At 50.1% G+C, this 26,295-nt stretch overlaps 1 protein-coding gene across 7 annotated transcripts in view; it reads left to right on the forward strand.

Moving 5' to 3' along the window:
* The window catches only part of WNK2 (WNK lysine deficient protein kinase 2), a 158,524-nt gene that overhangs the window by 107,876 nt on the left and 24,353 nt on the right, over positions 1-26,295 (forward strand). For 3 of the 7 annotated variants that reach the window (XM_081236988.1, XM_081236990.1, XM_081236993.1), the window contains 7 exons: positions 6,998-7,821; positions 8,112-8,181; positions 10,073-10,155; positions 10,252-10,943; positions 12,209-12,423; positions 13,328-13,516; positions 22,541-22,800. In XM_081236988.1, the coding sequence (XP_081093114.1) occupies positions 6,998-7,821; positions 8,112-8,181; positions 10,073-10,155; positions 10,252-10,943; positions 12,209-12,423; positions 13,328-13,516; positions 22,541-22,800 (2,333 nt within the window). Of the gene's footprint in view, positions 1-6,997; positions 7,822-8,111; positions 8,182-10,072; positions 10,156-10,251; positions 10,944-12,208; positions 12,424-13,327; positions 13,517-14,242; positions 14,342-21,008; positions 21,054-22,540; positions 22,801-26,295 lie in introns of all 7 variants that reach the window. The other 4 variants (XM_081236994.1, XM_081236991.1, XM_081236989.1 and 1 more) reach the window with 4 other exon arrangements.

Consider the following 26,295-nt stretch of genomic DNA (forward strand, 5'->3'; position numbering starts at 1 on the left):
ATCCCATAGATTTTGGATCATCGTGTTTTCATTGTCATTTGTCTCTAGGTATTTTTTTATTTCCTCTTTGATTTCTTCAGTGATCTCTTGGTTATTTAGTAACGTATTGTTTAGCCTCTATGTGTTTTGTGTTTTTTATTCTTTTTCCCTATAATTGATTTCTAATCTCACAGCATTGTGGTCAGAAAAGATGCTTGATATGATTTCAATTCTCTTAAATTTACTGAGGCTTGATTTGTGACCCATTATGTGATCTATCCTCGAGAGTGTTCCGTGCACACTTGAGAAGAAAGTGTAATCTGCTGGTTTTGGATGGAATGTCCTATAAATATCAATTAAATCTATCTGGTCTATTGTTTCATTTAAAGCTTGTTTTTCCTTCTTAATTTTCTGTTTGTATGATCTGTCCATTGGTGTAAGTGAGGTGTTAAGTTCCCCCACTATTATTGTGTTACTGTTGGTTTCCTGTTTTATAGCTGTTAGCAGTTGCCTTATGTATTGAGGTGCTCCTATGTTGGGTGTATATATATTTATAATTGTTATTTCTTCTTCTTGGATTGATACCTTCATTATTATGTAGTGTCCTTCCTTGTCTCTTGTAACATTCTTTATTTTAAAGTCTATTTTATCTGATATGAGTATTGCTACTCCAGCTTCCTTTTGATTTTCATTTGCATGGAATATCTTTTTCCATCCCCTCACTTTCAGTCTGAATGTGTCCATAGGTCTGATTTGGGTCTCTTGTAGACAGCATATATATGGGTCTTGTTTTTGTATCCATTCAGCAAGCCTGTGTCTTTTGGTTGGAGCATTTATTCCATTCACGTTTAAGGTATTTATTGATATGTATGTTCCTATGACCATTTTCTTAATTGTTTTGGGTTTGTTTTTGTAGGTCCTTTTCTTGTCTTGTGTTTCCCACTTAGAGAAGTTCCTTTACCATTTATTTTAGAGCTGGTTTGATGGTGCTAAATTCTGTTAGCTTTTGCTTGTCTGTAAAGCTTTTGATTTCTCCATCGAATCTGAATGAGATCCTTGTTGGGTAGAGTAATCTTGGTTGTAGTTTCTTCCCTTTCATCACTTTGAGTCTATCATGCCACTCCCTTCTGGCTTGTAGAGTTTCTGCTGAGAAATCAGCTGTTAACCTTATGAGAGTTCCCTTGTATGTTACTTGTCGTTTTTCACTTGCTGCTTTCATTAATTTTTCTTTGTGATTTTTGCCAATTTGATTACTATGTGTCTCGGCGTGTTTCTCCTTGTGTTTATCCTGTATGGGACTCTCTGCACTTCCTGGACTTGGGTGGCTATTTCCTTTCCCATGTTAGGGAAGTTTTTGACTATAATCTCTTCAAATATTTTCTCTTGTCCTTTCTCTCTCTCCCCTCCTTCTAGGACCCCTATAATGCGAATGTTGTTGTGTTTTATGTTGTCCCAGAGGCCTCTTAGGCTGTCTTCATTTCTTTTCATTCTTTTTTCTTTATTCTGTTCCACGGCAGTGAACTCCACTATTCTGTCTTCCAGGTCACTTATCCATTCTTCTGCCTCAGTTATTCTGCTATTGATTTCTTCTATTATATTTTTCATTTCAATTATTGTGTTGTTCATCTCTGTTTGTTCTTTAATTCTTCTAGATCTTTGTTAAACATTTCTTGCGTCTTCTCGATCTTTGCCTCCATTCCTTTTCGAGGTCCTGGATCATCTTCACTATCATTATTTTGAATTGTTTTTCTGGAAGGTTGCCTATCTCCACTTCACTTAGATGTTTTTCTGGGTTTTTATCTTGTTCCTTCATCTGGTACATTGCCCTCTGCCTTTTCATCTTGTCTGTCTTTCTGTTAGTGTGGTTTTTGTTCCACAGGCTGCAGGCTTGTAGTTCTTGCTTCTGCTGTCTTATTTTGTTCTTTTTTTTATGGCTATAGTATTCCATTGTACATCTGTACCACTTCTTCCTTTTTTTTGTACCACATCTTCTTTGTCCATTTATCTGTCAATGGACATCTAGGTTGTTTCCAAGTATTGGCTATTGTGAATAGTGCTGCTATGAACATAGGGGGTGCGTGTATGTTTTTGAATTATAGTTTTGTCTGGATATATGCCCTGTAGTGGGATTGCTGGATCATATGGCAAGTCTATTTTTAGCTTTTTGAGGAACCTCCATACTGTTTTTCATAGTGACTGCACCAACTTACATTCTCAACAACAGTGTAGGAGGGTTCTCTTTTCTCTACATCCTCTCCAGCATTTATTATTTTTAGACTTTTTAATTATGGCCATTCTGACTGGTTTGAGGTACCTCTTTGTAGTTTTGATTTGCATTTCTCTAATAATTAGCAATGTTGAACATCTTTTTATATTCTTGTTATTGGCCTGTAATTCTTTTGTAGTGTATTTTTCTCGGTTTGGTATCAGGATAATGGTGGCCTTGTAGAATGAATTTGGGAATGTTCTCTCCTCGTCAGTTTTTGGTATAGTTTGAGAAGGCTAGGTATTTGCTCTTCTTTATATATTTGATAGAATTTCCCTGTGAAGCCATCTATCTTGTCCTGGACCTTTGTTTGCTGCGAGTTTTTTGATTATGAATTCAATTTCACTACTAGTGACCAGTCTATTCAGATTGTCTATTTCTTTCTGATTCAGTCTTAGAAGACTGTGTGGTTCTAGGATTTTTTATCCACTTTTAGGTTGTCCAGTTTGTTGCTGTATAACTGTTCTTATGATTTTTCGTACCTCTGTGATATCAGTTGTAATTTCTCCTCTTTCATTTCTTATTTTGTTTGAGTCCTCTCTCTTTTTTTCTTAATGAGCCTGGATAAAGGCTTATCAATTTTGTTTGTCTTTAAAAAAAAAACCCAGCTCTTGTTTTCATTCATTATTATGTTGTTTCTTGGTCTCTGTTTTATTCATTTCTTCTCTGATCTTTATTATTTCTTTTTTCTGCTGACTTTGGGCTTTGTTTGTTCTTTAATTCCTTTGGACAGTAAATTAGGTTATTTATTTGAGATTTTTCTTTCTTTTTGAGGTAGGCCTATATTGCTATAAACTCCCCTCTTAGAACCACCTTTCAGTGTCACACAGATTTTTGAAAGTTGTGTTTTTATTTTCATTTCTCCACATGTTTTCTGATTTCCTCTTTGATTTCTTCATTGACCCATTGTTTTTATAATAGGATATTGTTTAATCTCCATATGTTTTTGTTTTTCCCATTTTTCTTCCTGTAATTGAATCCTAGTTTCATACTTTTGTTGTCAGAAAAAATGCTTGATGTAATTTCTGTTTTCTAAATTTGTTAAGACTTGTTTTGTGGCCTAGCCTGTGATCTGTCCTGGAGAATGTTTCACATGCACTTGAACAGAATGTATACTGTGCTGTTTTTGGATGGAATGTCCTGTAGGTATCTATTAAGGCCAACTGGTCGAATGTGTCATTTAAGACCACTATTTCCTTATTGATTTTCTTTCTATATGATATGTCCCTTGATGTAAGTAGGGTGTTATAGTCTCCTACTATTATTCTATTGTCAATTTCTCCTTTTTCTGTCTGTTAATATTTGCTTTCCATATTTAGGTGCACCTATATTGGGTGCATATATATTAATTAATGTTATATTTTCTTCTTGTATTGATCACTATGTCATTATATAATGCCCTTCTCTGTCTTTTTTACACTTTCTTCTGAAGTCTAATTTGTAAGATATGAGTATCACTACCAGCTTTCTTATCATTTTCACTTCCATGAAATATCTCCTTCCGTCTCCTCACTTTTAGTCTGTGTGTCTTTCACTCTAAAGAGAGTCTCTTGCCCATAGGTGGGTCTTGTTTTTTATCCAGTCATCCACTTTATGTACTTTGATTGGAACATTTAGTCCATTGACATTTAAAGTAATTACATATAGGTATGTATTTAACTGCCATTTTGTTACTTGTTTTCTGGTTTTTGTCATTCTATATTCTTTTCTTCTTCTTTTAGTTTCTTCCCTTGTGGTTTGATGATTTTCCTTAGTGGTATGCTTGTGTTACTTTCTCCCTATTTTTTGTGTATCTATTGTAGGATTTTGATTTGTGGTTACCTTGGGGTTCATATATGTTGACCTATATATCTACTTGTTTTAAACTGATAGTCATTTAAATTCAAACACATTCTAAACAATCTACATTTTTTTACTCCTCTCCCCCACATTTTGTGGGTCATTTTTTTTTGGCCGTGCTGAGCGACATGTGGGATCGTAGTTCCATGACCAGGGATCAAACCCATGCCCCCTGCAGTGGAAGCGTGGAGTCTTAACCACTGCACTGCCAGGGAAGTTGCCACATTTTGTGTTTTTGATGTCATATTTACATCTTCATGTTTATCCCTTAGCTGTTTATTATAGTTATAGTTGACTTGCTAATTTTTGTCTTTTAATCTTGTACTAATTTATGTAAGCTGATCCACAGCCTTTACTGTATATTTGCCTTTACTAGTGGGATTTTTCCTTTCCTATAAATTTTTACATCTTGTTATAGCCTTTTTTTCCCACTTGGAGAAGACCTTTTAAGACTTCTTTTAGGGTGGTTTAAGTATTGATGAACTCTTTTAGTTTTTCCTTATCTGAGAAGTTCTTTATCGCTCTTTTAATTTTGAATGATAATCTTGCTGGGTAGAGTATCCTAGGTTGTAGATTTTGCCCTTTCAGCACTTTAAATATGTCATGCCATTCCCTTCTGGCCTGCAAAGTTTCTGCAGAAAAATCAGCTGATAGATTTATGGGTGTTCCTTTGTATATGACTCTGTTTTTTTCTTGCTGCCTTTAAATTGTCTCTTTGTCTTTAACTTTTACCATTTTAATTATGGTACATTTTGGTGTGTGTCTCTTTCAGTTCATCTTGTTTGGGACATTCTCTGCTTACTGTACCTGGATATCTGTTTCCTTCTGCAGGTTCAGGAAGTTTTCAGCCATAATTTCATCAAATACATTTTTGACACTTTTCTCTCTCTTTTCTCTCTCTTTTCTTCTGGAGCCCCTATAATGCAAATGTTAGTATGCTTGATGTTGTCCTAGAGGTCCCTTAAAGTGTTCTCATTTTTTTATATTCTTTTTCTGTTCTGATTGGATGATTTCCATTATTCTCCCAGATCTCTAATGCATTCTTCTGTATCACTTAGTCTGCTATTAAATCTTTCTAGTGTGTTTTTCATTTCAGTTGTTGTATTCTTCATCTCTGACTGTTTATTTTTTACATTTTCTACTTCTTTGTTAAAATTCTTACTGTGTTCATCTATTCTTTTCCTTAGTTCATTTAGCATTCTTTTTACTAATGCCTTGAACTCTTTCTGGTAAACTATTTATCTCTGTTTCATTAGTTGATGTTTCAGGTTTCTTTATTTTCATCATTTTTTCATTTCAAACAAATTCCTCTGTATTTGCATTTTGCTTAACGTTGTCTCTATGAAATTAGGTGAAACAGTTAACCTGTCTTGGTCTTGGAGGGTTGTACTCGTGTGGGAGCACCTCTGTGCAGTCTGTCTGCCCAGTGGCTTTGGTGGGAGAGCTGGATCTGAAGTGAGCATTGGTCATGTTTTCCCCCAGAGTGCGCTGACTGGTATCACCTTGGTAGTAGGTGGGGATGGAGATGGAGAGGGTGGAGGCAGGGCCAGATACGATCTGGGGCTGCTTCTATGCTCAGGGTCATCACTGCCCTATTAGGAGCGGTGTCTGGTCCCGAGGTCTGGAGCCGAATCCCTGAGGGTGGGGTCTGAGCTACCTCCTTTCCCTCTGAGTGTGTACTCTCCACCCTCCCGACAATGGCACCTTTGCACCAGTGGAGATCCATGCCGGAGCAAGAGTGTCTGAGTGGTGCCTGATGTAGGCCGGTGTGTGTGTGTGCTGGTGCTGTCCCTGCACACCAGTCAGAGCTTCAGTCTGGACTGATTTGCCACCTCTGTGGACACCAGTAATGGCTGCTCCCACCCCATTCAGATGGAGGGCTGGGTCAGGGCCAGCTCTGTCTCCCACACATGCACACTTTCCTCCGTGACAGCAGCCTTTGACCTAGTGGGAAGCTGTGCTGGAGCTAGAGGTGCCAGAGTGGGTGTTCAGTGTGGGCTAGGGCACGTGTTGGAACAGTTGACCAGAGTCCCAGGCAGCTTCAGTCTGCTTCCTCTGTCTTGTCCCTAGGAGTAAGCAAGAGTGTTCACACTCTTCACAAGTGAATTCTAGTTTTGTTCTCGCCCAATATGTGTTCAAACGGCTCACTCCCCAGGGAGGATCTCCAAGCCCTTGTAACCCCTCTCTACTTCTGTGTCCCCCTCCTAGGGGTGCCAGTTCTGACCTGATCGCTTCCTAAACAACTCTATGTGGATCTTTACCGCCTTGGTTGTATAAGAGTCTTTCTGCCAGTCTTTGGTTTGATTTTAGTGAGAATTGCTCCACATTTGATATGTTTCTGGAGTGTTCATAGAGGGAGGTGAACTAGTAGAAGGCGTCCTTCTCTTCCTCCATCTTGATCTCCTCTCTCTGGTCTGAGCTTCTGATCTCACCAAAGCATGGTGTCTGGTTCATCAGAAGTTCCTGCTCACTCCAGGACAGGGGAGTGTGTCCAGCTCACTACTTAGATTTTATCATTTCATTTTACAATTCTGTGGAATGGGCCAGTGCAAGGGTGACCAGAGCCATATTTTTATGGAGCTGGAATGACAGTCGACAGACAGGTGTTGGGTTATGCCTGGTGGCTTTAGTGCTACAGAAAAATCAGAAGGAAGGTGTGGGTGTCCTAGTGCAGCTGAATGGGACGCTGCTGGTGCATAGCCTGAGGTGGGAAGTGGGGCTGCGGGAAGACCTGTGCAAGATGTCTCAGGCAGAGGCCAGCACGTGCATGAAGTTGGCATGTCTGAGAAGAGGAGAGAGGACTGGTGTGTAGGGCACTGCCGGCTCACAGAAAGCATCTTTTTGGCTAGCAAAGTGCCAGGGAAATAGGACCAGAATAGGTTAGTATAGAGGCATTTTTCCTATTTCTTCTAGATCCAGTGTTCTGTAAAGACCAGCTGTCTTCGAAGGAAAAACCCAGCTTCTCGGCTAGTCTGCAGCTTCTGAGCCAAGCAGGCCCCAGGGACCCTCCTGGCGGTGCACCATCCCCTTTGGTGCCATCATCCCCTCCCATGGCTGCTGTGCCCCAAGACATGGCCCCACCAGCTGCCATTCCTAAGCCAGAGCCAGTAACAGGGGCTGCCATGCAGGCAGGGGTCCCAGGGACCCCTCAGGAGCCAGCCAGTGAGCACAAGACCCCCTGGCTACTAGCGGAGACTCATGATGCCCAGCTTGCTGCACAGGCCCCTGGCACAGGCCGAGGGCTTTGTGCCCCATCTCTGGAGGCCCCATCCCACTCCACAGGTGTGGGGGATCCTGGCTCAGCCAGAGAGCCCAGCACCAGGGGGGAGCCCCTGTTGCCTTTGGCCCCTGTGTCTGGTGCCCCTGGCGGGACCCCTCAGCCCACCCTGGGCCAGCCCCTTCCTCCACTCCCCTCTGTGGTGGGGGCCATCAGCCTGGCCATTCCCCAACTTCCCAGCCCCCCAGTGGCACCTACCGCCCCCCCTCAGCCGCCCTCAGCCTTGGAGTCAGATGGGGAAGGGCCACCCCCAAGGGTGGGCTTCGTGGACAACGCCATCAAGAGCCTGGATGAGAAGCTGCGGACTCTGCTGTACCAGGAGCATGTGCCCACCTCCTCAGCCTTGGCCGGGACCCCTGTGGAGGCAGGTGACCGAGACTTCACCCCGGAGCCCCCAAGAGGGGACGAACCCCGCACAGAGGCCTCTGGGGGCGACCTGGCCCTGCCGCCCCAGCCTGCGGTGAGTACCACCTCACCCAGAGGCACTGTCCCCAGGTGGGGGTCTGGACAGGGGCGGGGACTGACTCTAACCCAGGCCAGTAGGCATCCTGGCCATCTAGAACCGCCTTACCCCAGCCCAGGCCATCCTGTTCTTGGGGACCCCTGCCTGACCCACCCGTGCGTGTTTTGCTCGAGTGGCCTAGGGAGGAGGAGCCCAGCCTTTGGCCTGGAGGAGAGGATTTGCAGTTTTGCTGCAGAGGTGTTAGCAAGTGAGGCTCACGGCTCTTTCATTTTTGTTTCTTTCTTCAGTTGGAAAAGGCAGACACAGCCCTTGGGTTAGATGTCACGTTGGAGCGGGCCACGTCCTTGCCAGCGACAGGTAACAAGCCGTAGGCGCTACCAGCCTTCCTTACTCTGCAACGTTCTGCCTCTTTACCCTTCATCCCCGCAGCATCTTGGATGGGACCCAGATGTGGCAGGAGCTCATCATGATAAAGCCTTAGTTAAAACCCACTGAGTTCTAGCACAAACCGTGTATTCACACTCCAGGGAGAGAAAGTCCTCTGTCGGTGGAAATGGGTGAAAGCCCTGTCGACTGCATGTTGGGATGTTATCAGGGCCTGTCTGGCCCCCCCAGTGCTCTCAATATGTTCTGGTGGACACCCCTAGCTTCCATTTCTTTAGAAGGTTACAAGATGACTGTTTATGTTTTGGACAGAGTACAGGGCTGGGGCTGGGGAGTTCCAGCAGGTCCATGGGAGCTGCCAGGCTGGAGCCATCTGTGAAGTTCTGAAACAGGATTTCCTCCGTGGCTCCTGGGTATCATGCATCTCTGCAGGAACTCTCGCTGTAGTTATTTCATTATCTGAACACCTGTGTTTCAGCCCAAGGGAGTTGGTCTGACCTTCTAAGGTGTTGGTTCCTTCTTGGCCTGGAATTCCTTGGGAGATTAGCAAGATAAGGATCCAGCTGACCTTGTAACGGGACCCTGGGTGTGTGTCAGTGGCAGGCACGGCCCCCCAGTTCACAGAGCAAGGGGAGTGGACTGTTGGATTCTGGCCAGACCCCTGGACAGGGCATTCTCTTATAGATGCCACACTTGAGAGGGGTGGGGCAGCTGTAATTGGGGTCAGAAGCTGTAGCATATGATGTTTACCTGGGGAAGATGAGGGTCATGGGGTGAAGCAGGAGTGTGCTGGGGAAGGGAGAAGGCGAGAGGTTGTACCTGAGTGCCTGCTCCATCTCCTTCTGACTTCTGTCCGTGAGATGTGTACCATGGGCCTCCTTCTGCAGCATCAGTGACTTCAAGTGCTGGAACCTTCCAGAGTACAAAACTCATAGGAAAGATCTAAGGAGACAGATTCTAGTTTGGAAGAGGTGAACTTTTCTGGCAGTCAGAGCTGTTGGTAATGAGCCTCCTGTCCCTGGAAGTGTGCAAAGCAAGGTTGGAGGATTCCCGCCACAGGCACGTGGGGAGGAGTGTCATGTGTTGCCTAGGGTTGGGGTTGCATGACAGACGGGTCTAGGTCTTCCCAGGAATCTGTGAGGGGGGCAGCCCCCCAGCCTGGCTGGAGGCTCTGTCGGCCCCTGTCACCACCCCCAACCCCCCACAGCATGTCAGTCCAGCTCGGGCTAACACACAGCCTCAGCTTTCTCTTGCTGTGTGCAGGTCTCAGCTCAGGCCAGACTCCCACACATGAGGTCCTTCTGCTTCTGTTGTTTACTCTTCACAGCAACCTGGGAAGGCTGATCAGAAATATCACCTGTAGATGGGGAACTGAGATCAGCCTCAGGTGACGGGGACCTTCCCTAGACATTGAAGCAGCAGGGTTAGGAATTAGCCTTATTGATCTGATTTTCCAGGACCTCATAAGACCCTTTTATCATCGGAACATGTCAGGGAGAGAGAAGGTGATGCCATCAGATGATAGAGATATCAGGTGAGACAGGGTGACATCATCAGGGGTATAGAGAGGACAGGTGAGACCGGTGATAGTCATCAGGTGTGTAGAGAGCCTGGCTGCGCCTGAGGGTCTGGAGCAGGGGTCTTCAGGGACCTGAGTGGTGTTGGGCTGATGTCTCCCCGCTTTTCTGGGTTCTAGGGAGTCTCCTGTGAAGTGACAGGGTTAGGATGTCAGTAGTTTCCATTCTCCTAGCTGCACACATACCTTCTCAGTGCCACTCCCTTTCCCTTCTGACTGGCTGCTTTGGGGCCATTCCTGTCCTTGTTCTCTGTACCAGCCTGAGTAATGATTTTGATGTGCCTACAGAAGAATCGTCTTTGAGCAGCATGCTGGGCTGTGAAGGAGGACAGGTGGCCTCAGATTTGCCTGTAGTACCCAGTGTCCCCCAGGTAAGGCGTTTTCTCCAGTGAGACGCTCAGTGGGTTGGCGGGCTTGCTCTCTGATGGTGTTTGTGTGGAATCTTTTCCTTTCCACTGTTTCCCAAGGATGCCCCTGCGTCTGCCATCCCTGCACGTCTGGAGCCCACAGATTGGACCAGCAGGGTCCTTGGGGAAACCTTGGCCGAGTCCACGCAGAGCTGCCCGGGGACATTGACTCAGCGTGGCCTGGAGAGCCAGCCCCAGACACACAGCACTCTGATCTCGGGATCCCCTCAGAAGTGGCCAGGGCAGCAGGATGGCAGCTCGCCAGCCAAAACTGTGGGCCGGTTCTCAGTGGTCAGCACCCAGGATGAGTGGACTCTGGCCTCCCCCAGTAGCCTGCGGTACTCAGCCCCACCTGACGTGTACCTGGACGAGGGCCCCTGCAGCCCAGACATGAAGCTGGCTGTGCGGCGGGCACAGACGGCCTCCTCCATCGAGGTTGGCATGGGCGAGCCCATGTCCAGTGACTCTGGGGACGAGTGCCCTCGAAGGAGGCCCCCCATGCAGAAGCACACCTCCCTGCCTGGCAGCGGTGGTGGTGTGGCCAGTGACTTTGTGAAGAAGGCCACTGCCTTCCTGCACAGGTCCTCTCGGGCTGGCTCCCCAGGCCTGGAGACACCCAGCAGGATGGGCGTGAAGGTCCCCACCATCAGCGTGACCTCCTTCCACTCCCAGTCCTCCTACATCAGCAGTGACAATGACTCAGAGATCGAGGATGCTGATATCAGGAAGGAGTTGCAGAGTCTTCGAGAGAAGTAGGTCCTGCGGACCAGGTCGGGTCCGGGCCATGGTGTCAGGGAAGTGTCCGGCAGCTCAAGTCCAGGTCCTGCCGTGTGCACTTTGAGCTGCCTGGGCCGGGTGACAGGGTACAGACGATGTCCCTGCCGTCAGACCTGGTCCCTGGTCTCTGAGGGCCACACCTCCCCTCATCCTTTGGCCTCACACACAGGCCTTGCTCACACTCGCTCTCTCCCCCTGCAAGTTTTACCTGCCCCTGCTGTGGTCAGGGTCACTGAGGTACAGCTGCACCGTGAAGTCTCCTTCAGGGCAAGAGGGCCCCACTGTACAGTTACTAAGGTGGGGAGAGGCTGGTGTCCTTGGGAAGGAGTGGCCATAGGCTCTTGGAGTGGGCCCAGAGGTGGAGACGTGGGCAGGAGGAGCCCGTGCCTCTCTCCCACTATTGGCTCTGCAAGGAGAGCCCCAGCCCCGGCCTCACCTCAGCCCCTGCTCTCCCCTTCCCCTGCCCCCACACTAGTCCTAGCTGCAGGCTCCCTGAGAAAGGCCAGCAGGGACCACCCGGCCCTTTCCTGGACTGTTCTAGAAACCGCCCTTGCCCACAACCAGTGATTCTACCCGAGTCTTCATGGCAGCTTCCTACCCACGTGACCTGTCAGCTCGACTCTATTCCCAGGGATGGTGTTGCTTGTGGGGTCAGCCTGAGCTGGAAGCTCCAGTGGCCAGGACTGGAGCCCTGGGTCCCTGGATAATAACATGTTTTCTGTAGACTTGCTTGTGCAGGCTTCCTGTCCTCTGAGAGGCCTCCTGGGCCCTGTTCCCTCACATGGAGGAAGTAACACTTATTTGCCTGATAAGCTGAGGCAGCCCTCCAGTTCTGAGCACTGATTATTTGCTGCTTCACCCACGTTCATGATTAGGGTTTGTGTTGTAGGCGTAAATGTGTGAAGTAGTTCACACTGCTCCCCCTACCACTAAAAAACACAGCAGTGTTACAAGTCTGGATATCAGAAAACTTGAATCTCCTTAGGCTGGGCTTCATGTAGTTCTGTGTTGCTGGGTGTGTTGATGCCAGAGGCCCCCAGTGATACTCCCACTTGGCTTAGATGTAAACAGAAAGTGCCCCTGTGTCCCCTGTGTGTGGCCCATCTGCCCAGGCTGTCCTGTGGGCTCCCCGCACCACTCCTCATACCTGTCCTGCCAGCCCCGGGCTCTCCTGCAGGGGCCTCGTGTTGGAATCAAGCAGGATGCCCACCTGGCTTCCCTTTTCCCTTCCCTCCTGCAGGCATCTGAAGGAGATCTCGGAGCTACAGAGTCAGCAGAAGCAGGAGATCGAGGCCCTGTACCGCCGCCTAGGCAAGCCGCTGCCCCCCAACCTGGGTCTCTTCCACACGGCACCTCCAGTCGGCCGCCGGAGAAGGACCAGCAAGAGCAAGCTGAAGGCGGGGAAGTTGCTAAACCCCCTGGTGCAGCAGCTCAAGGTCGTGGCCTCCAGCACAGGTTGGCCCAGGGCCCTCCTGGCCGCGCTCATGCGTGGGAGCCGGGCAGGCGGGAGGCAGGCACTAGGCCCTGAAAAAACGCTTCTTGGATCTCCTTCCACTGGAGCAGGGAAGCCTTTTCAGGCCTGGGAGAGTTGGGGCCTCCGCCTCTCCTGCCAGGAAGGAAGGACTGAGGGGCAGGCTTTTGTGGCGTCCTCAGCCACCTGTGGGTTGCAGTGTGCTCCTCCTTGTAGGCTGCTGCCTGGGATGGGGGCTGCTTCCTCTGACCCTGTTTCTCAGGCATATGTCACCCCCTGACAGAGGGTGTCGAACAGCTCCCTTGGTCGGGGGGGAGAGGATGGTAAGGCTCCCCCACCCCTAGCCCTTAACCGCAGTGCCCAGGCACTGAGAGTGCACCCTGACCCCAAGCCCCCACACTCTGGGGTGGGGACCCAGTGAGCTGAAATCCCCAGATGCGCCAGGTAGGAAGCCAGCAGTGAGTTGACCTTAAACCCTCCCTCTCCATGTTACAGACAACCTGCAGGGCACACATCCAAGAATTACAAGGATTACACAAAACTACATGAATTCCATGCCAATTCCTGAAGCTAACATGAGACATGAGAGTGAGGAAATCCACAGGTCCCTTTGAGCCTAGGTGTGCATCTCCAGGTGTGCTGTGGTCTTTTCACTGCACCTGCACAACACAGGCTGGCACAGTGTTGGTGATTAGTGGAAAGTGGTCATTTTCTTTGATCTTCCTGACACCCCCACATGGGTGACCCAGCCATGCCCCCGTTGCCTGCAAGGACTCAGCTTCCCCAAGGTCACCCAGCAAAGAGCAGGGAGGATAGACATGGCCTGAGCTGGCTGGTCTGTCCTGTGGTGCCTCATCATACCTGTCACCCCTTCTCCCCCCAACCCAGGTCACTTGTCAGACTGCAGCAGAGCCCCTCCTGCTAAGGACCCTGCCCAAGCTGGGGCAGGGCCCACAGCAGCTTCAGACCCATGTGGGAAGGCAGTTCAGACCCAGCAGCCTTGCTCCGTGCGGGCCTCCCTGACTGCAGACATCTGCTCCGGCTTGGCCAGTGATGGAGGCGGAGCGCATGGCCCAGGTGATTCCCAGCTCGCCCGTCTCCGAGCATGTGCTAGCCTCATAGGGCCCGTGTGGCATAGAGGGGACGTGAGCTGCGGCCAAGGCTGCCGACAGCTCCTTAAGGAAAAAAATAGTAGACGTAGCTTTTGAATGAAAAAAGTGGATGGCCTTCCCATCATCGAGTCTTGCTGTAAGCGGCTCAGAGGGAGGTGCGCTTTGCAAGAGCCGGCCTGGGGAAGGCGCCAGGACCAGTGAGAGGTCAGATGTGGCGGCTGCTGCGTGCTCTGCGCCGGTTCCCAGGCACTGGCCCACCCCGTCCCACCCCATTCCCCACTAAACATGGGTCCTTCCGTCAGGAGGGCCAGCTGGGGGGACGAGGGCACAGCTCTCGAGCTGGGAGATTGGCCTTGAGGAGGAAATGCTCGTCACCGCTGCCGTGGACGTAGCAGCTACGCGATGAGGTGCTCCACCCCCCACCATCTCTGTCCAGAGAAGTCGTGGTGACCGCTGCCGGTGCCCACCCCCCACCCTGCCCCGCACGCTCTCCTGGGGTCCGCTTCTCTTCCGTTCCAACACTGCCTCCTTTGCATTACATGGTCAGTGGCTGTGGTCCTCTGGGCTGGGCTAGGTGGAGCCGTGGATGCTAAGTGAAGAGGCTGATATGGCTTGTGGTGTGTAGGAGGAATCCCAGAGACTGTACTTGATGCCTGTCTCTTTGTTTTCTTCCCTCTATATTCATTTGCAGGCTGGACGGTTTACCACCCAACGTCTGAGAGAGTGACCTATAAGTCTAGTAGCAAACCTCGCGCTCGATTCCTCAGTGGACCCGTGTCTGTGTCCATCTGTCTGTATTTGTTCTTTTGTATTTTATCACCTCCTGGCCCTTGGTTTCTCCCCTGCCCCTCCCTGTCTTCATTACCTTCCATACATTCTGTAGGATGCCTACCCCACCCCATTGAAATCACCTATTTAATATGCGAAACGGAACCCCGTCCATGCCCACCCTTCTGGCCCCAGAAAGCGCCAGTGCATGCTCTTGGCTGGCTCATGCCCGGACACCAAAAGCACGTGCAGTGGCTCACCCACTCCTGGCCTCGGGCGCTCTGCCGCCAGGCCCCCAGGCGCTCTGCATTTCTCTCGTCACTCGTTTGTTTAGTGTTTTTTTCTTTTTTTATGTTGGACGTAGTTTTATTTCTGTTGCGATTGTGGCAAATTTACACGTCCGCTGTCCCCAGCTCCAGCGACAACAAAAAGACAACCCCGGCCTTCTCTAGACGCATGGTGTGTTTCACACGTGTCTGGACTCTGAAGACATGCATGTAGCAAGCTGAGACAGTTCTAGAAGGTCACTGGAGGGTGTAACTTCTGTACAAGGGCCGTATCACAACATCCAGTACTGTTAACCCACTGCCCCACTCCCTGCATGTGGAAATGCTGAGAGAACGTGCTCCAGCTAGGATGTCCCAGCCCCCCTCTCCATTTCTGGTCACGTCAGGAATCTCTAACCCTGAGAGATGTGATTCCCAGCCTCCTGCTGTGCCTCCCTTTCTGGGCCTGGCCCCTCCTGGTCTTCTCTCTAGCTGGAGCACTTTACTTGGTGTATTCCCCTCTCATCTCACCGACCTCAGAGATGAAGTCAATTATTCAGTTCCTCAAAGCTGTGCTAAACCAAAACTCAAGTCCCAGTCATCCTCAGACTCCCTGGAACACCCTCCTAATACCCAAGGACTCCATGTTCCAGGAATGGCACATCTGCTCAGGCTGTCCAAAATCGTTTTCATTCCTCAGATCAATTGGCAAATGATTCAAAAGCTTTGAGGTTTTCAGGTTTTTGTTTTTCAACAGAAAAGTTAAGCTTTTAACCAGTTGGATGGTACATGCTGGTTTAGGGCATGTGGCTTTTGCTGGTACAATAAAGATACATTGTGCTTGTTGTGATCTGAGGCCACGTCCATGGCAGCCGTCCATCAGAGTTCAGTGTCCATCCCCATCAGAGGGACTTTGGCACCCTCCTGTGGGAGGGACAGGTTGGAGGCATAGGACCACATAGAAATGCTCAGGGACTGCCCAGTGCTTCTTGTCCACTAACAGGGGCCCTATTTTAGCTCGAGTGTCATGGGGCTACAGGTTAGTTGCTAAGTTGGGTGGGGGGCTGGGAGGCCTGCATGCATCCTGGCTCCCTGCTTACCTCACGGCATCACTCACTGGTCCTCTTCTGCCCGTGTGCCTGGCTCTTGCCTGAGAAGCTGTGGTGAGGGCACCTGGGTTTCCAGGTGTCTCATGGTCGGACAAGTATGTGTATCACTGCCGGGAGGGTGGCTGGCCAGGCATGGAAGCAGATTAGAGCAGGGCACTTAGAATAAAAGTGTGCGAGTGATCAACACCGTGTATGCCCCTGAGGTCATTGCCATGCTGCCTTTCTACCCACGTGGTTCTGCTTTTTTTTTCTAAGGGTTTTCATTTGCATCGTTAATTATTGTTCCAGGATTTAAAAAAAAATTTTTTTGAGGCACAGTAGGGACAAAGGGTTTATGTTTTACTTCTCTCTCTGTGGCCAGGAGGAAAGGAATGTGTGAGGCACGGCTTGGTGGAGACAGGGACCAGGCCTAGGCAGGTGGATTTTAGGTAGTGGTACCTGCTGGCCTGTAAGGCCTTATTTCCAATCTCTGATGCTGTGAATCTGATGGTACTGCTTGTTTTCACACCCTGGCCCTTTTAGGCGCACCTTGGCTGAGTTCCTAGTCTTCGGGCCACAGCTTGGCCCATGGTCCGAGGTTGCTGGTCCGAGACTGTGCTGTGGGTTCCTGCCCTGGGTCCTCTCACCCACAGGCCTCCAACTGGGGGCATGTGCAGGCTCAGCCTGAGCTCCTGCAGCTCTAATGGGGTGGGATGCCCCAGGACAGCCCCTCCTGTCCCACGTGCCCTGGCATTTGCCAAGCCCTCTAGGCGTCCTCAGTCTGCTGGTTTCTGGGTGACCAAGGAGCTTTGTGGTCTGAGAGGAGACTGAGTACATGCCTGTGAGAGACTGGAGGGAAATTCAAAGCTGGTTGCAGCCCCTGAGGGCTGAGAGGCAGGGGGACTTTGGGCAAAGCTGGTAGAGAGGAAGGCATGCAGAGCAGTTAGAAGACCCTGAAGTGTGCCCACTCGGTGGGATATGGGTTGGCTGCGAGGGCTGGAGGGAGCTTGAGCTTGGATGCTGAGGGCCATGGCTTTGGGGATGTGGGGGCAGCTAGCCCAGCCCAGAGCTAAAGCCAAGAGAGGGTTTTCAATTTGCTGCCTTGAACTGAACAGGAGACAAGACTTCTAGGAAAATAAAAACCTGTGTTAAGCTTTGAAGTACAGAAGGAAGGTCCCAGCTTCAGTGAAGGTCAGAGAAGATGAGAGAGGTTGGAGGTGGGTGGGGGCACCTGGGGTGGAGCTGCAGGCAGCTTCAGGAGGTGAGGAGGTAACTTGGAGTGGGCGAGGCAACCACACACAGGATGGAGAGCGGCAGGAGGGAGGGTAAAGCCTGGACGCCTCCGCGGGGCGGGAGCTGGGACAGGCCAGCCATCGGAGCAGTAGGCGGGTGGGCCCCCACGGAAGGGCAGATGTGGAGGTGAGGCTCTGGGCACAGAACCCTCCTTGCGGCCAGTGGAGGGTTCAGGGAAGCTTGGAGTCGGGGGGGAGGCGCGGTCGTGTTCAGAAGTGGTTGCGTCCTGTTGGTCAGAAGCATTGATCCTCCCTGCCTCTGGCTCCTCCTCATCTGAACAGAGGCAGGTGCGGGTACCCTTCCAGGACTTTCTCTGTGCACGTGGAACGATGGGGTCTGCTTTGTGTTGTTCGCACGTGTCCATCAGCAGCAGGCCAGGTGCCCATGCTGTAGCACGTTTGTCTCTGGGACCCCCAGGGGCTGCTGTGCAGCCCCCAGGTCCTTCCCTCACCTGGGAGTGTTCTCATCTCTCCCTGTGGGGACTCAGGCAGGGGAGGTCACCCAGGGAGGAGACACCCCCTCACAAAGCCCCACCCCACCCTACGACCACTCAGGTTGAGCTGTCCTAAGGGCAGGCCCCGTGCCAGCTGGGGAATGAAGCTCAGGGTGGAGTCACCCTAGGGCAGGGCCGAGACACTCCTGCTTCCCTGTTCATGCTGCACAGAAGAGTTTCAGCACTTGCCTTGGCTTGAGACTAGGTGGCTGGATACGGAGACGCCCGGAATTGATGTTTTGGCTCTATATGCCATTTGTTTCTGGTGCCAGAACAGAGTGTCTAATGCCACTGTCAGGTGTAAGGCTGACCGTTGGAGGTACCCCTCTGGTCACGGGGAAGGTGGGGAGGCCCCTAGCTGGTCCGCACTGAGGCTGCTGGCCCCAGTTCCTGTGAGCTTCGTTAGTATTTGAACACTGATAAACAGCAGGTGTGGGGGCTTCCCTGGTGGCGCAGTGGTTGGGAGTCCGCCTGCCGATGCAGGGAACACGGGTTTGTGCCCCGGTCCGGGAGGTTCCCACATGCCGCGGAGCGGCTGGGCCCATGAGCCATAGCCGCTAAGCCTGCGCGTCCAGAGCCTGTGCTCCGCAACGGGAGAGGCCACAACAGTGAGAGGCCCGCGTACCACACACACACACAAAAAGAACAGCAGGTGTGGTCGTGGCTACAGGGCCTGGCCCACTTCTTAAGCAGTCTGCCCGCATCGGATACCCTGGGATTTGAGGTGTCCCTCGAGCGGTCCAAGGGTCTAGATGGCACTGGGTGCCTGACAGTGCTGACCGTCCACACCAGGAGTAGCCTCTGTTTCCATGCCAAAGTGAATGTGGGGGCAAGTGGTGTGGGGGCCTCACTGCACACAGGCCTGGGTGGTGCCCGAGACCCCTGGCCTGGCTGTGAGGGCAGGTGGCTGGTGGCTCTGGGGGCGACTCCTGCAGACACGTGCTGCACCAGGACAAGGCTTTAGGTCATCCAGTGTGTTGCTCCTTTGCAGTCTGGGAAGAACAGTTTTCCCAACAGCTGGGAGAGGCTGCCAAGCCCTGCGTCCCTAGCATCTGCCCTTGTGGAAACTTCTCTGAGTCGTTCTGGGGCCTCTAAGCCAGCTCTTTCTAAGCCTTGGCTAAGGACAGAAGTCCTACAGGGGAAGACTCACTCTTCATGGGAAACCAGGGGTGGGGCTGGTTAAAACCATTATGCCCCCTGTGGGCCTGATGTGGGCTTCCTGGGGGCCCATGTGGGTCCCCTGTGGGCCATAAGTGGGCCCCTTGTGGGTCCCATGTGGGCCCTCTGTGGGTCCTTTGTGGCCCTGGTGCCCTTGTGTTGCTGCCTTGTAGCCTGCTGGCTCTGTAGGCAGGAACTCGATGTATACACTAGCACAGTACGGGTTGAGCAGGGCTGGGTGGAGGCTTGTTCATCAGAATCTGTCTGCATGGTGGGTGTTGAGGGCAGGACCCAGGCCAGAGCATAGACACGGGGGAGGAGATTCAAGTGGCCACCTGAGGATGGACAGGGGCTCTGGTGTGAGCGTGGACTGGTTAGCCACATGATGCCTGCTCAGCTGTGGTTCTGCACTGAGCCGGACAGTGTGGCCTCCGTGTGGAGGGACCCGAATCTGGTTTGTTTGTGTTTAAAGGTCCACCCTAAGGGCTGGGAGCCATCTGTATTCTGGTCACCTCGGGGCCCGTGTTCAGCGAGGGCCTGGAAGCCTGGGGGCTATCCGTGCTCCATCTCCTCGGGCTGTGTCCGGTGACGGTGTGGAGGTCTCAGTGGGCTGGTATCACTCTCTGGCTCTGAGCACCGTGTCCTTGTGGCCGATGGCTTTGACCCTGGGTTCCCGGGAAGGTCGGTCTGGGGCCGTGATCGCAGGCCCAGGCTCTGTCTAGCACTCCTGACCAGGCAGCTCCTGGGGCTGGCTGGCGTGTTCTCTTTCCTGTGAGGGTGACGGGAGGCAGCTCTGAAAGCAGAGCTCTAGCCGCACTAGGTGGTGCCAGGCAGGCACAGAGCAGCCTTTTGAAAGAACCTGCTACTGTGAGGCTGCAAGGACCTGGCAGAGTGATTAGTCCCATGTCCCAGGGTCATCTCTAGGGGACTGCTGTGGCCCAGAGGACGCCACAACCACGGGAATCTGACTGGGAAACGTGCTCTCATCTGGTGCCCTGCACGCTCACAGAGCCCAGGACCCTCCTCCCTTCGTCCCTCAGAGCCCCCAGAGGGCCTTGTGCTCTCAACTGGGGTCCATCACAGGACACAGACCAGCAAAAACCCTTCAAAGTTCCCACTGAGAATCAGTCAGTCTGGATCGCTGGCCTTTTTGGTTTTATTCGCACCTTAGAGACCCCCAACAGAATATCACCTCCCTTTTTACCAAGTCAGCCTCATAGAACACAACAGAATGAACAAAAAGAAGTGCAACTCAACTTGAGCTAGGTTTCTGAGCCCAGTGGGCACAGCTCTTCCCCAAGGAGCCTTTGGCCCCCGTCCCCAAATGCAGGGGGCAGCATCTTGCCTTCCACAGCGAGAGTGCTGGGAATGGCTGTGTGGCGGGCACCCTCCAGGGAGTATGGCGTGTGCAGGGAATTGTGCTCCAGGCGAGGGGGCCGTGGGCCGGAGCACAGACACCCTCCGTGCTAGTGTGGCCTTGCTGAGTGACCTTGGGGACACCTGAGCCGTCCTTGCCCGTCCCACGTTTGCCCTCTTGGCTCCCTGGGATGCCACTGGGTAAGCCGGGTGTGGCAGCCCTTCCCGGGCAGCTCATCTGCCCTCCAGGTGGGCACTGCCTGTCAGTGCCAGACACTAAAGTCACTGCCCGTCTGTCTTAGCACAGACAGCCTCTGGGGAGCCCAGGGCCTGGCAGCATTTAGTCACGGTGCAATAAGGAGGCCTCACCCTGCCCCAGTGGACCTGGAATCCCAGATGAAGCAGCAGCGATACAGAGAATCAGGGTCGGCCCCGCCTCCCACCTCTCTAGATAGGACCCCTCATATTTCCCCAGCACACTTGCCACTGGCCTGTTCAGGGCAGCTGTCCAGGACCTGGGATTGGCCTCAAACCTGCAAAACAATGTATCTTTTTGCACTTGGAAAACCGCCCATGGGCCTCCCTCTGGGCAGAGCTAGGCTCTGCTCTATTGAGAGCTCTCCTGGCTGTCTTAGTGGGTTTCCTGCTTCAACCAGCGGGGCTCCCAGAAACCTTACATTTGAAAGCCAAGCAGTGTGCTTTGCTTTTTTTTTTTCCTCTCCTTTCTCTCTCTCTCTCTCTCTCTTTTTTTTTTTTTTTTTTTTTGAATATGCTTCTAGAGACACACACACACTTCTACCTGAAGCTTGGGGCTTGGCCCTGCACCTCCGCCCCTCGGCGAAGCTCGTGTGAACCTCCACACTGACTTGGGGGGCCGCCCAGTTAGCCCAGGAGGCTGGTCCCTTCTCTCTGAACTGCTGGCCTTTGCTCCTCCTCACACACTGATGACTTTTGCTTAGAGTGTGGTGGCTTGTCCCCCATGTGTGCTGTCCTGCCTAACCCTGTGGTCTTGTGTCATTTCTTCTTCCCTTGCAGGGTCTGCCTTGAAGCGTCTCTGTCTAGGCAAAGAGCACAGCAGTCGTAATTATCGGGTTTTTTACCCCTTGTCCGCTTCCATCGCATGGGCTTTATTGTGGCTAGTGTGCATCAGGGTTTCCGCGACTAGACCTGGGGCCAAGGGCCCAGCAGGTGGCCGGGCGTGGGCCTGCTCTGCGCCCACCCTTTGCAGGTGCTGCTTGGCCTCCTCCTGGCGAGATAGCCGCCCTCGGGCGCCCTTTTGAGTCTCCATGGCTCCTAGAGTTTGTGCATTCTTGCCAGTTCACATCTAACAGGCTGTCCTTCTCCGGAACGTCCACATATTACCAATCATTAATTGGCTCCTTTTCCAAAACCGTAGGAATGAGTATTTCCTTGAAGTGCTAAAGATGAGTGCCCCTCACAGAGGAGAGATGCCGGGACAAAATGGGTATCAGTTTACCTGGGCCGCCCACTGCTCTCATTTCATGCCTTTTTTTTTTTTTTTTTTTAATTTTTCTGTTTTTCTTTTCTGGCTGAAATGTTCATGTAGAAATAGCAGCGTGTGTAAAATCTCATCACTAATGTTTAACTGTTTGTGTCTGTGCTGTTTCATTGCTAGCCTCTAAAGTAAACTACATATTGCAATGGCTTGTTTGAAGAGATGGTCATTAGGTTATTTATTTAATGCAGAAAATTTAAAAATTGGTTTATCCAAAACTGCCAATAAGAAATTATGTGCTGGGGAAGGAAAGGGACACAATTCAAAAAAATTTTACAGTCCTGTTTTGGTCATTAAAAAAGATCTTTGAGTGAAGTGGCCAAGTGCACTCACCTTTGTCCAGCTCCACCTAAGCCACAGCTCCAGGCCTTCCCGGGCAGCCGGGCCTCCCAGTTCCTCCTGCTACAGGCATCAGCCCCTCAGTTGGCACCAAGCCTGTAGACCCATGACGGAAGGCTCTGGGTATTTGTATCCTTTATTATTATTACACGGTCTGGTGAGGAGAGGCGTGATTTTTGTGTCTTAAATTCCAAATCACCAAGTCATTATCATTCACAGAAACATCAGCAATCCAGCCTATTGCAAGCATTTTCCCTTTGCTGGAAGGATAGCCGCAGCTGCTAAGCATTCTGCCTAAAGTCTTGTTGAATCTCCTCTGAATCCTCATATTAGAGCTGAGAGTGCAGAAGCTTGAGGAATTTGCCCCCAGTCTGTGTCCAGCTGCACCAGGAGTTTTCTGAACTCTCTCACATGGGGGGTCTGGTGGTCCTGGGCAGTGTGGGCACAGAGGATGCTGAGTGAGGCTGCCGGCAGCTGGGGTCCTGTCCCCTGGCTGATGAGATGGGTGATGGCTGCCTGGCAATATCCAGTCCCCTGAGGTCGCTCCACTGTGTCTAAAACTACATGGACCCCCCCCCGCCCCCCGCAATGCAGACCATCTCCTGAAGCAAGGTGTTGCCTGGCTTAAGCGAGACCACTGTATGAATGACTGCAGCCAGCCAGTGGTGCTGGCGTGTGGTGTCACCAACCCTGGCCTGTGTGTGCTCTCTAGGGTCCTCCACCAGCAGCCTGGTCCCGGGCCCTGAGCCGGGCCCCCAACCTGCCCTGCACATCCAGGCGCAGGTGAACAACAGCAACAACAAGAAAGGCACCTTCACGGACGACCTGCACAAGTTGGTGGACGAGTGGACAAGCAAGACGGTTGGGCCCACACAGCTGAAGCCGTCACTCAACCAGTTGAAGCAGACGCAGAAGTTGCATGACATGGAGGCCATGGCAGGCTGGGCCCCGGCCTCTGGCGAGGCACGGGCTGTAAGTGGGGCATGGGCGGGGTGGCGCGCTGGGCTTGTCCAGAGTCGAAGGCACAGAGTGGGAATGAAGCTGTGACTCCAGATCTCAGCAGAACAGCTGAGCAGCAGGCCCTAGCCCAGTGTTGGCCAGTGTCTAGGTGGGACTGGCCAGCAGCTTGCAGGTGTGGCCTCATCCTGGTGAGCCCACCTCAACCTGTCTTCCACCAGAGCCCAAGCTGGCAAAGTGGGTGGGGTCTGCACGACATATCCAGGGGACACCCCTGATTGAGTTTTAGCTCAGGAGCCCCAGACCACGTGGGGCAGAAGTGAGGAGCTGCTGTCTTAGGTTTTGTTGTGTGAATTGTTCCTGTATTAGGACTGCTGACTTCAAAGCCTACTTGAAGGAGTATTCCCTCTTTTTCAGTCTCCTGGAGGAGTTTGTGCAAGGTTATGTTATTTTTTCCTGAAATGTTTAGCAGAGTTCACTGGTGAAGCCATCTGGGCCAGGAGGGTTTTGTTTTTCTTTTTAACTTTTAATTTTTTATTGGAGTATAGTTGATTAACAATGTTGTCTTAGTTTCAGGTGTTCATCAAAGTGATTCAGTTATACATACACATGTATCTATTCTTTTTCAAATTCTTTTCCCATTTAGGTTGTCACATAATATTGAGCAGAGTTCCCTGTGCTATATAGTGGGTCCTTGTTGATTATCCGTTTTAAATACAGCAGTGTGTACATGTCAATCCCAAACTCCCTATTCCACCCCCACCCTTCTCCCTGGTAACCATAAGTTCAGTTCTCTAAGTCTGTGAATCTGTTTCTGTTTTGTGAATAAGTTCATTTGTATCATTTTTTTTATTTTAGATTCCACATATAAGTGGTATTGTATGATATTTGTCTTTCTCTGTCTAACTTACTTCACTCAGTATGACAATCTCTAGGTCCATCCATGTTGCTGCAAATGGCATTATTTCATTCTTCTTAATGGCTGGGTAATATTCCGTTATATATATGTACCATATCTTCTTTATCCATTCCTCTGTTGATGGACATGTAGATTGCTCCCATGTCTTGGCTATTGTAAAAAGTGCTGCAGTGAACATTGGGGTGCATGTATCCTTTTGGACCATGTTTTTCTCCGGATATACGCCCAGGAGTGGGATTGCTGGATCATATAGTAGTTCTATTTGTAGTTTTTTAAGGAACCTCCGTACTGTTCTCCATAGTGGCTGTACCAATTTACATTCCCACCAACAGTGAAGGAGGGTTCCCTTCTCTCCATACCCTCTCCAGCATTTATTGTTTGTAGATTTTTTGATGATGACCATTTTTTTTTTTTGAGTGTGGAAGGTTCCCCTATGATCTTTTACTTCAAAAAATTTCAAACAGGGCTTCCCTGGTGGCGCAGTGGTTGGGGGTCTGCCTGCCGATGCAGGGGACGCGGGTTCGTGTCCCGGTCTGGGGGGATCCCACATGCCGCGGAGCGGCTGGCCCGTGGGCCATGGCCGCTGGGCCTGCGCGTCCGGAGCCTGTGCTCCGCGGTGGGAGGGGCTGCGGCAGTGGGGGGCCCGCATACCGCAAAAAAAAAAAAAAAAAAAGTTTCAAACATACAAAAGATTGAAAATTCTTCAGTGAACTCTCAGGTACCTTCAGCTATGATGGACATTTTGCTGTTACATATTTATCACACATGTCTACATCCCTTGAGGGTAAGGTTTCCATTATGGATTTAATTTCTTTTACAGTTTTAGTACCATTTGTGTTTTCTGTTTCTTCTTTCTGTTAAATACTGCTTTTCTAACAATTGATACACCTCTAAATTTATCTAAGTTTTCCAATTAATTGGTATAAAGTTGTTTATAATATTTTCTCTTCACAGTTTGCAGGATTTGCAGTGATGTCTTGTTTTTCATTCTGATATTGGTGATTTCTCTGAATTTATATATTTTATTTGCCTTTTCAAAGAACTCATCACTTTGATGGTAATTCTTCATTGTATATTTCATTAGCTGCTTCCTTTTATTCTTTCTTCTCTTCTATCTTTGGGTTACTTTTTTGTTCTAGAAAGTTTCTTGAGATGTGTAGTGCATTGATTTTGAGCCTTTCTTCTTTTATAATACAGGCATTCAGGCTATAAAATTCCTTCTAGTGGTATTAGCTGCATTCCAAAGGTTTTGATATGTAGCATTTTCTTTAACCTCTGATCAAAATATTTTATAATTTCCATGGTGATTTGAGGTAATATAGTTATTAATTTCCTCATGATCTTTTTGATAGTGTTTTTTTGGGGGATTTTTTAAGTCTAATTGCACTGTGATAAGAGAACTTTTGTGTGTTTCCAGTTCTTTAAAACTTGCTGGGACTGGATTTTTGACCCAAGCCGTCAGCCACTGCTCCACAGGTGCTTGAGGTCATCCTCTTTCATTCCCTCTCACGTCCACACTCCCAGTCTGAACTTTTATTCCTCTTCTGTAGTAACCTCCTGACACTGCACCTCCATGAGTTTAACTCCTCAAATCTATTCTCCATTATTCTGGGACAGAACTGAGAATTCATAACACAGCCCCAAGGCCCTGCAGGTTCTGCACCTCAAGCCCTGGGCAGGCTAGTCTCTACTCTTCTGTCCAGACTCCACCACATCAGCTCTCAGTATCTGTGCTGGGCCAGGCCCTGTCGGTCAGCTTGCTAATTCTGTTGTTCAGATGTCTGAGATTCTTTTTTTTTTTTTGCCGTATGCGGGCCTCTCACTGTTGTGGCCTCTCCTGTTGTGGAGTACAGGCTCCGGACACGCAGGCTCAGCAGCCATGGCTCACGGGCCCAGCTGCTCCGCGGCATGTGGGATCTTCCTGGACCGGGGCACGAACCCGTGTCCCCTGCATTGGCAGGCGGACTCAACCACTGCGCCACCAGGGAAGCCCTGGGATTCTTAATAAGGTGTTTGTTTTTTTTTTAAACTATTCACCACTATCCATTTCTAGAACTTTTTTATTATCCCAAACAGAAACTACTCCATAAGAAATAACTCTCCAGTCCCTCTTTCTGGTAACTCTGGTAACCTCTATTCTACTATGAATTTGACTTCTCTTGGTACCTCATATAAGTGGAACCATACAATATTTGCCCTTTTGTCACTGGCTTACCATAATACTTTCAAGCTTCAATTTTTTAAAATTGTGGTAGAATACACATAACATAAAATTTAACATCTTAACCATTTTTAAGCCTATACAGTTCAGTGGTATTAATTGCGTTCATATTGTTGTCCAACCATCACCACCATCCATCTCCAATTTTTTCATTTTGCAAAACTGAAACTCTATACCCAATGAAAAATAACTGCCTGTATATATATGCCCCCCTTCCCCCAAGCCCTTGGCAACTACCATTCTACTTTCTGTCTCTATGAATTTGACTTCTCTAGGTACCTCATATAAGTAGAATCATACAGTATGTGTCTATAACTGATTTATGTCACTTAGCATAATGTCTTCAAGTTTCATCCATGTTGTAGTGTCT

The sequence above is a fragment of the Mesoplodon bidens genome, assembly GCF_964165515.1.
Source record: "Mesoplodon bidens genome assembly, chromosome: 6".
NCBI lineage: Eukaryota > Metazoa > Chordata > Mammalia > Artiodactyla > Ziphiidae > Mesoplodon > Mesoplodon bidens.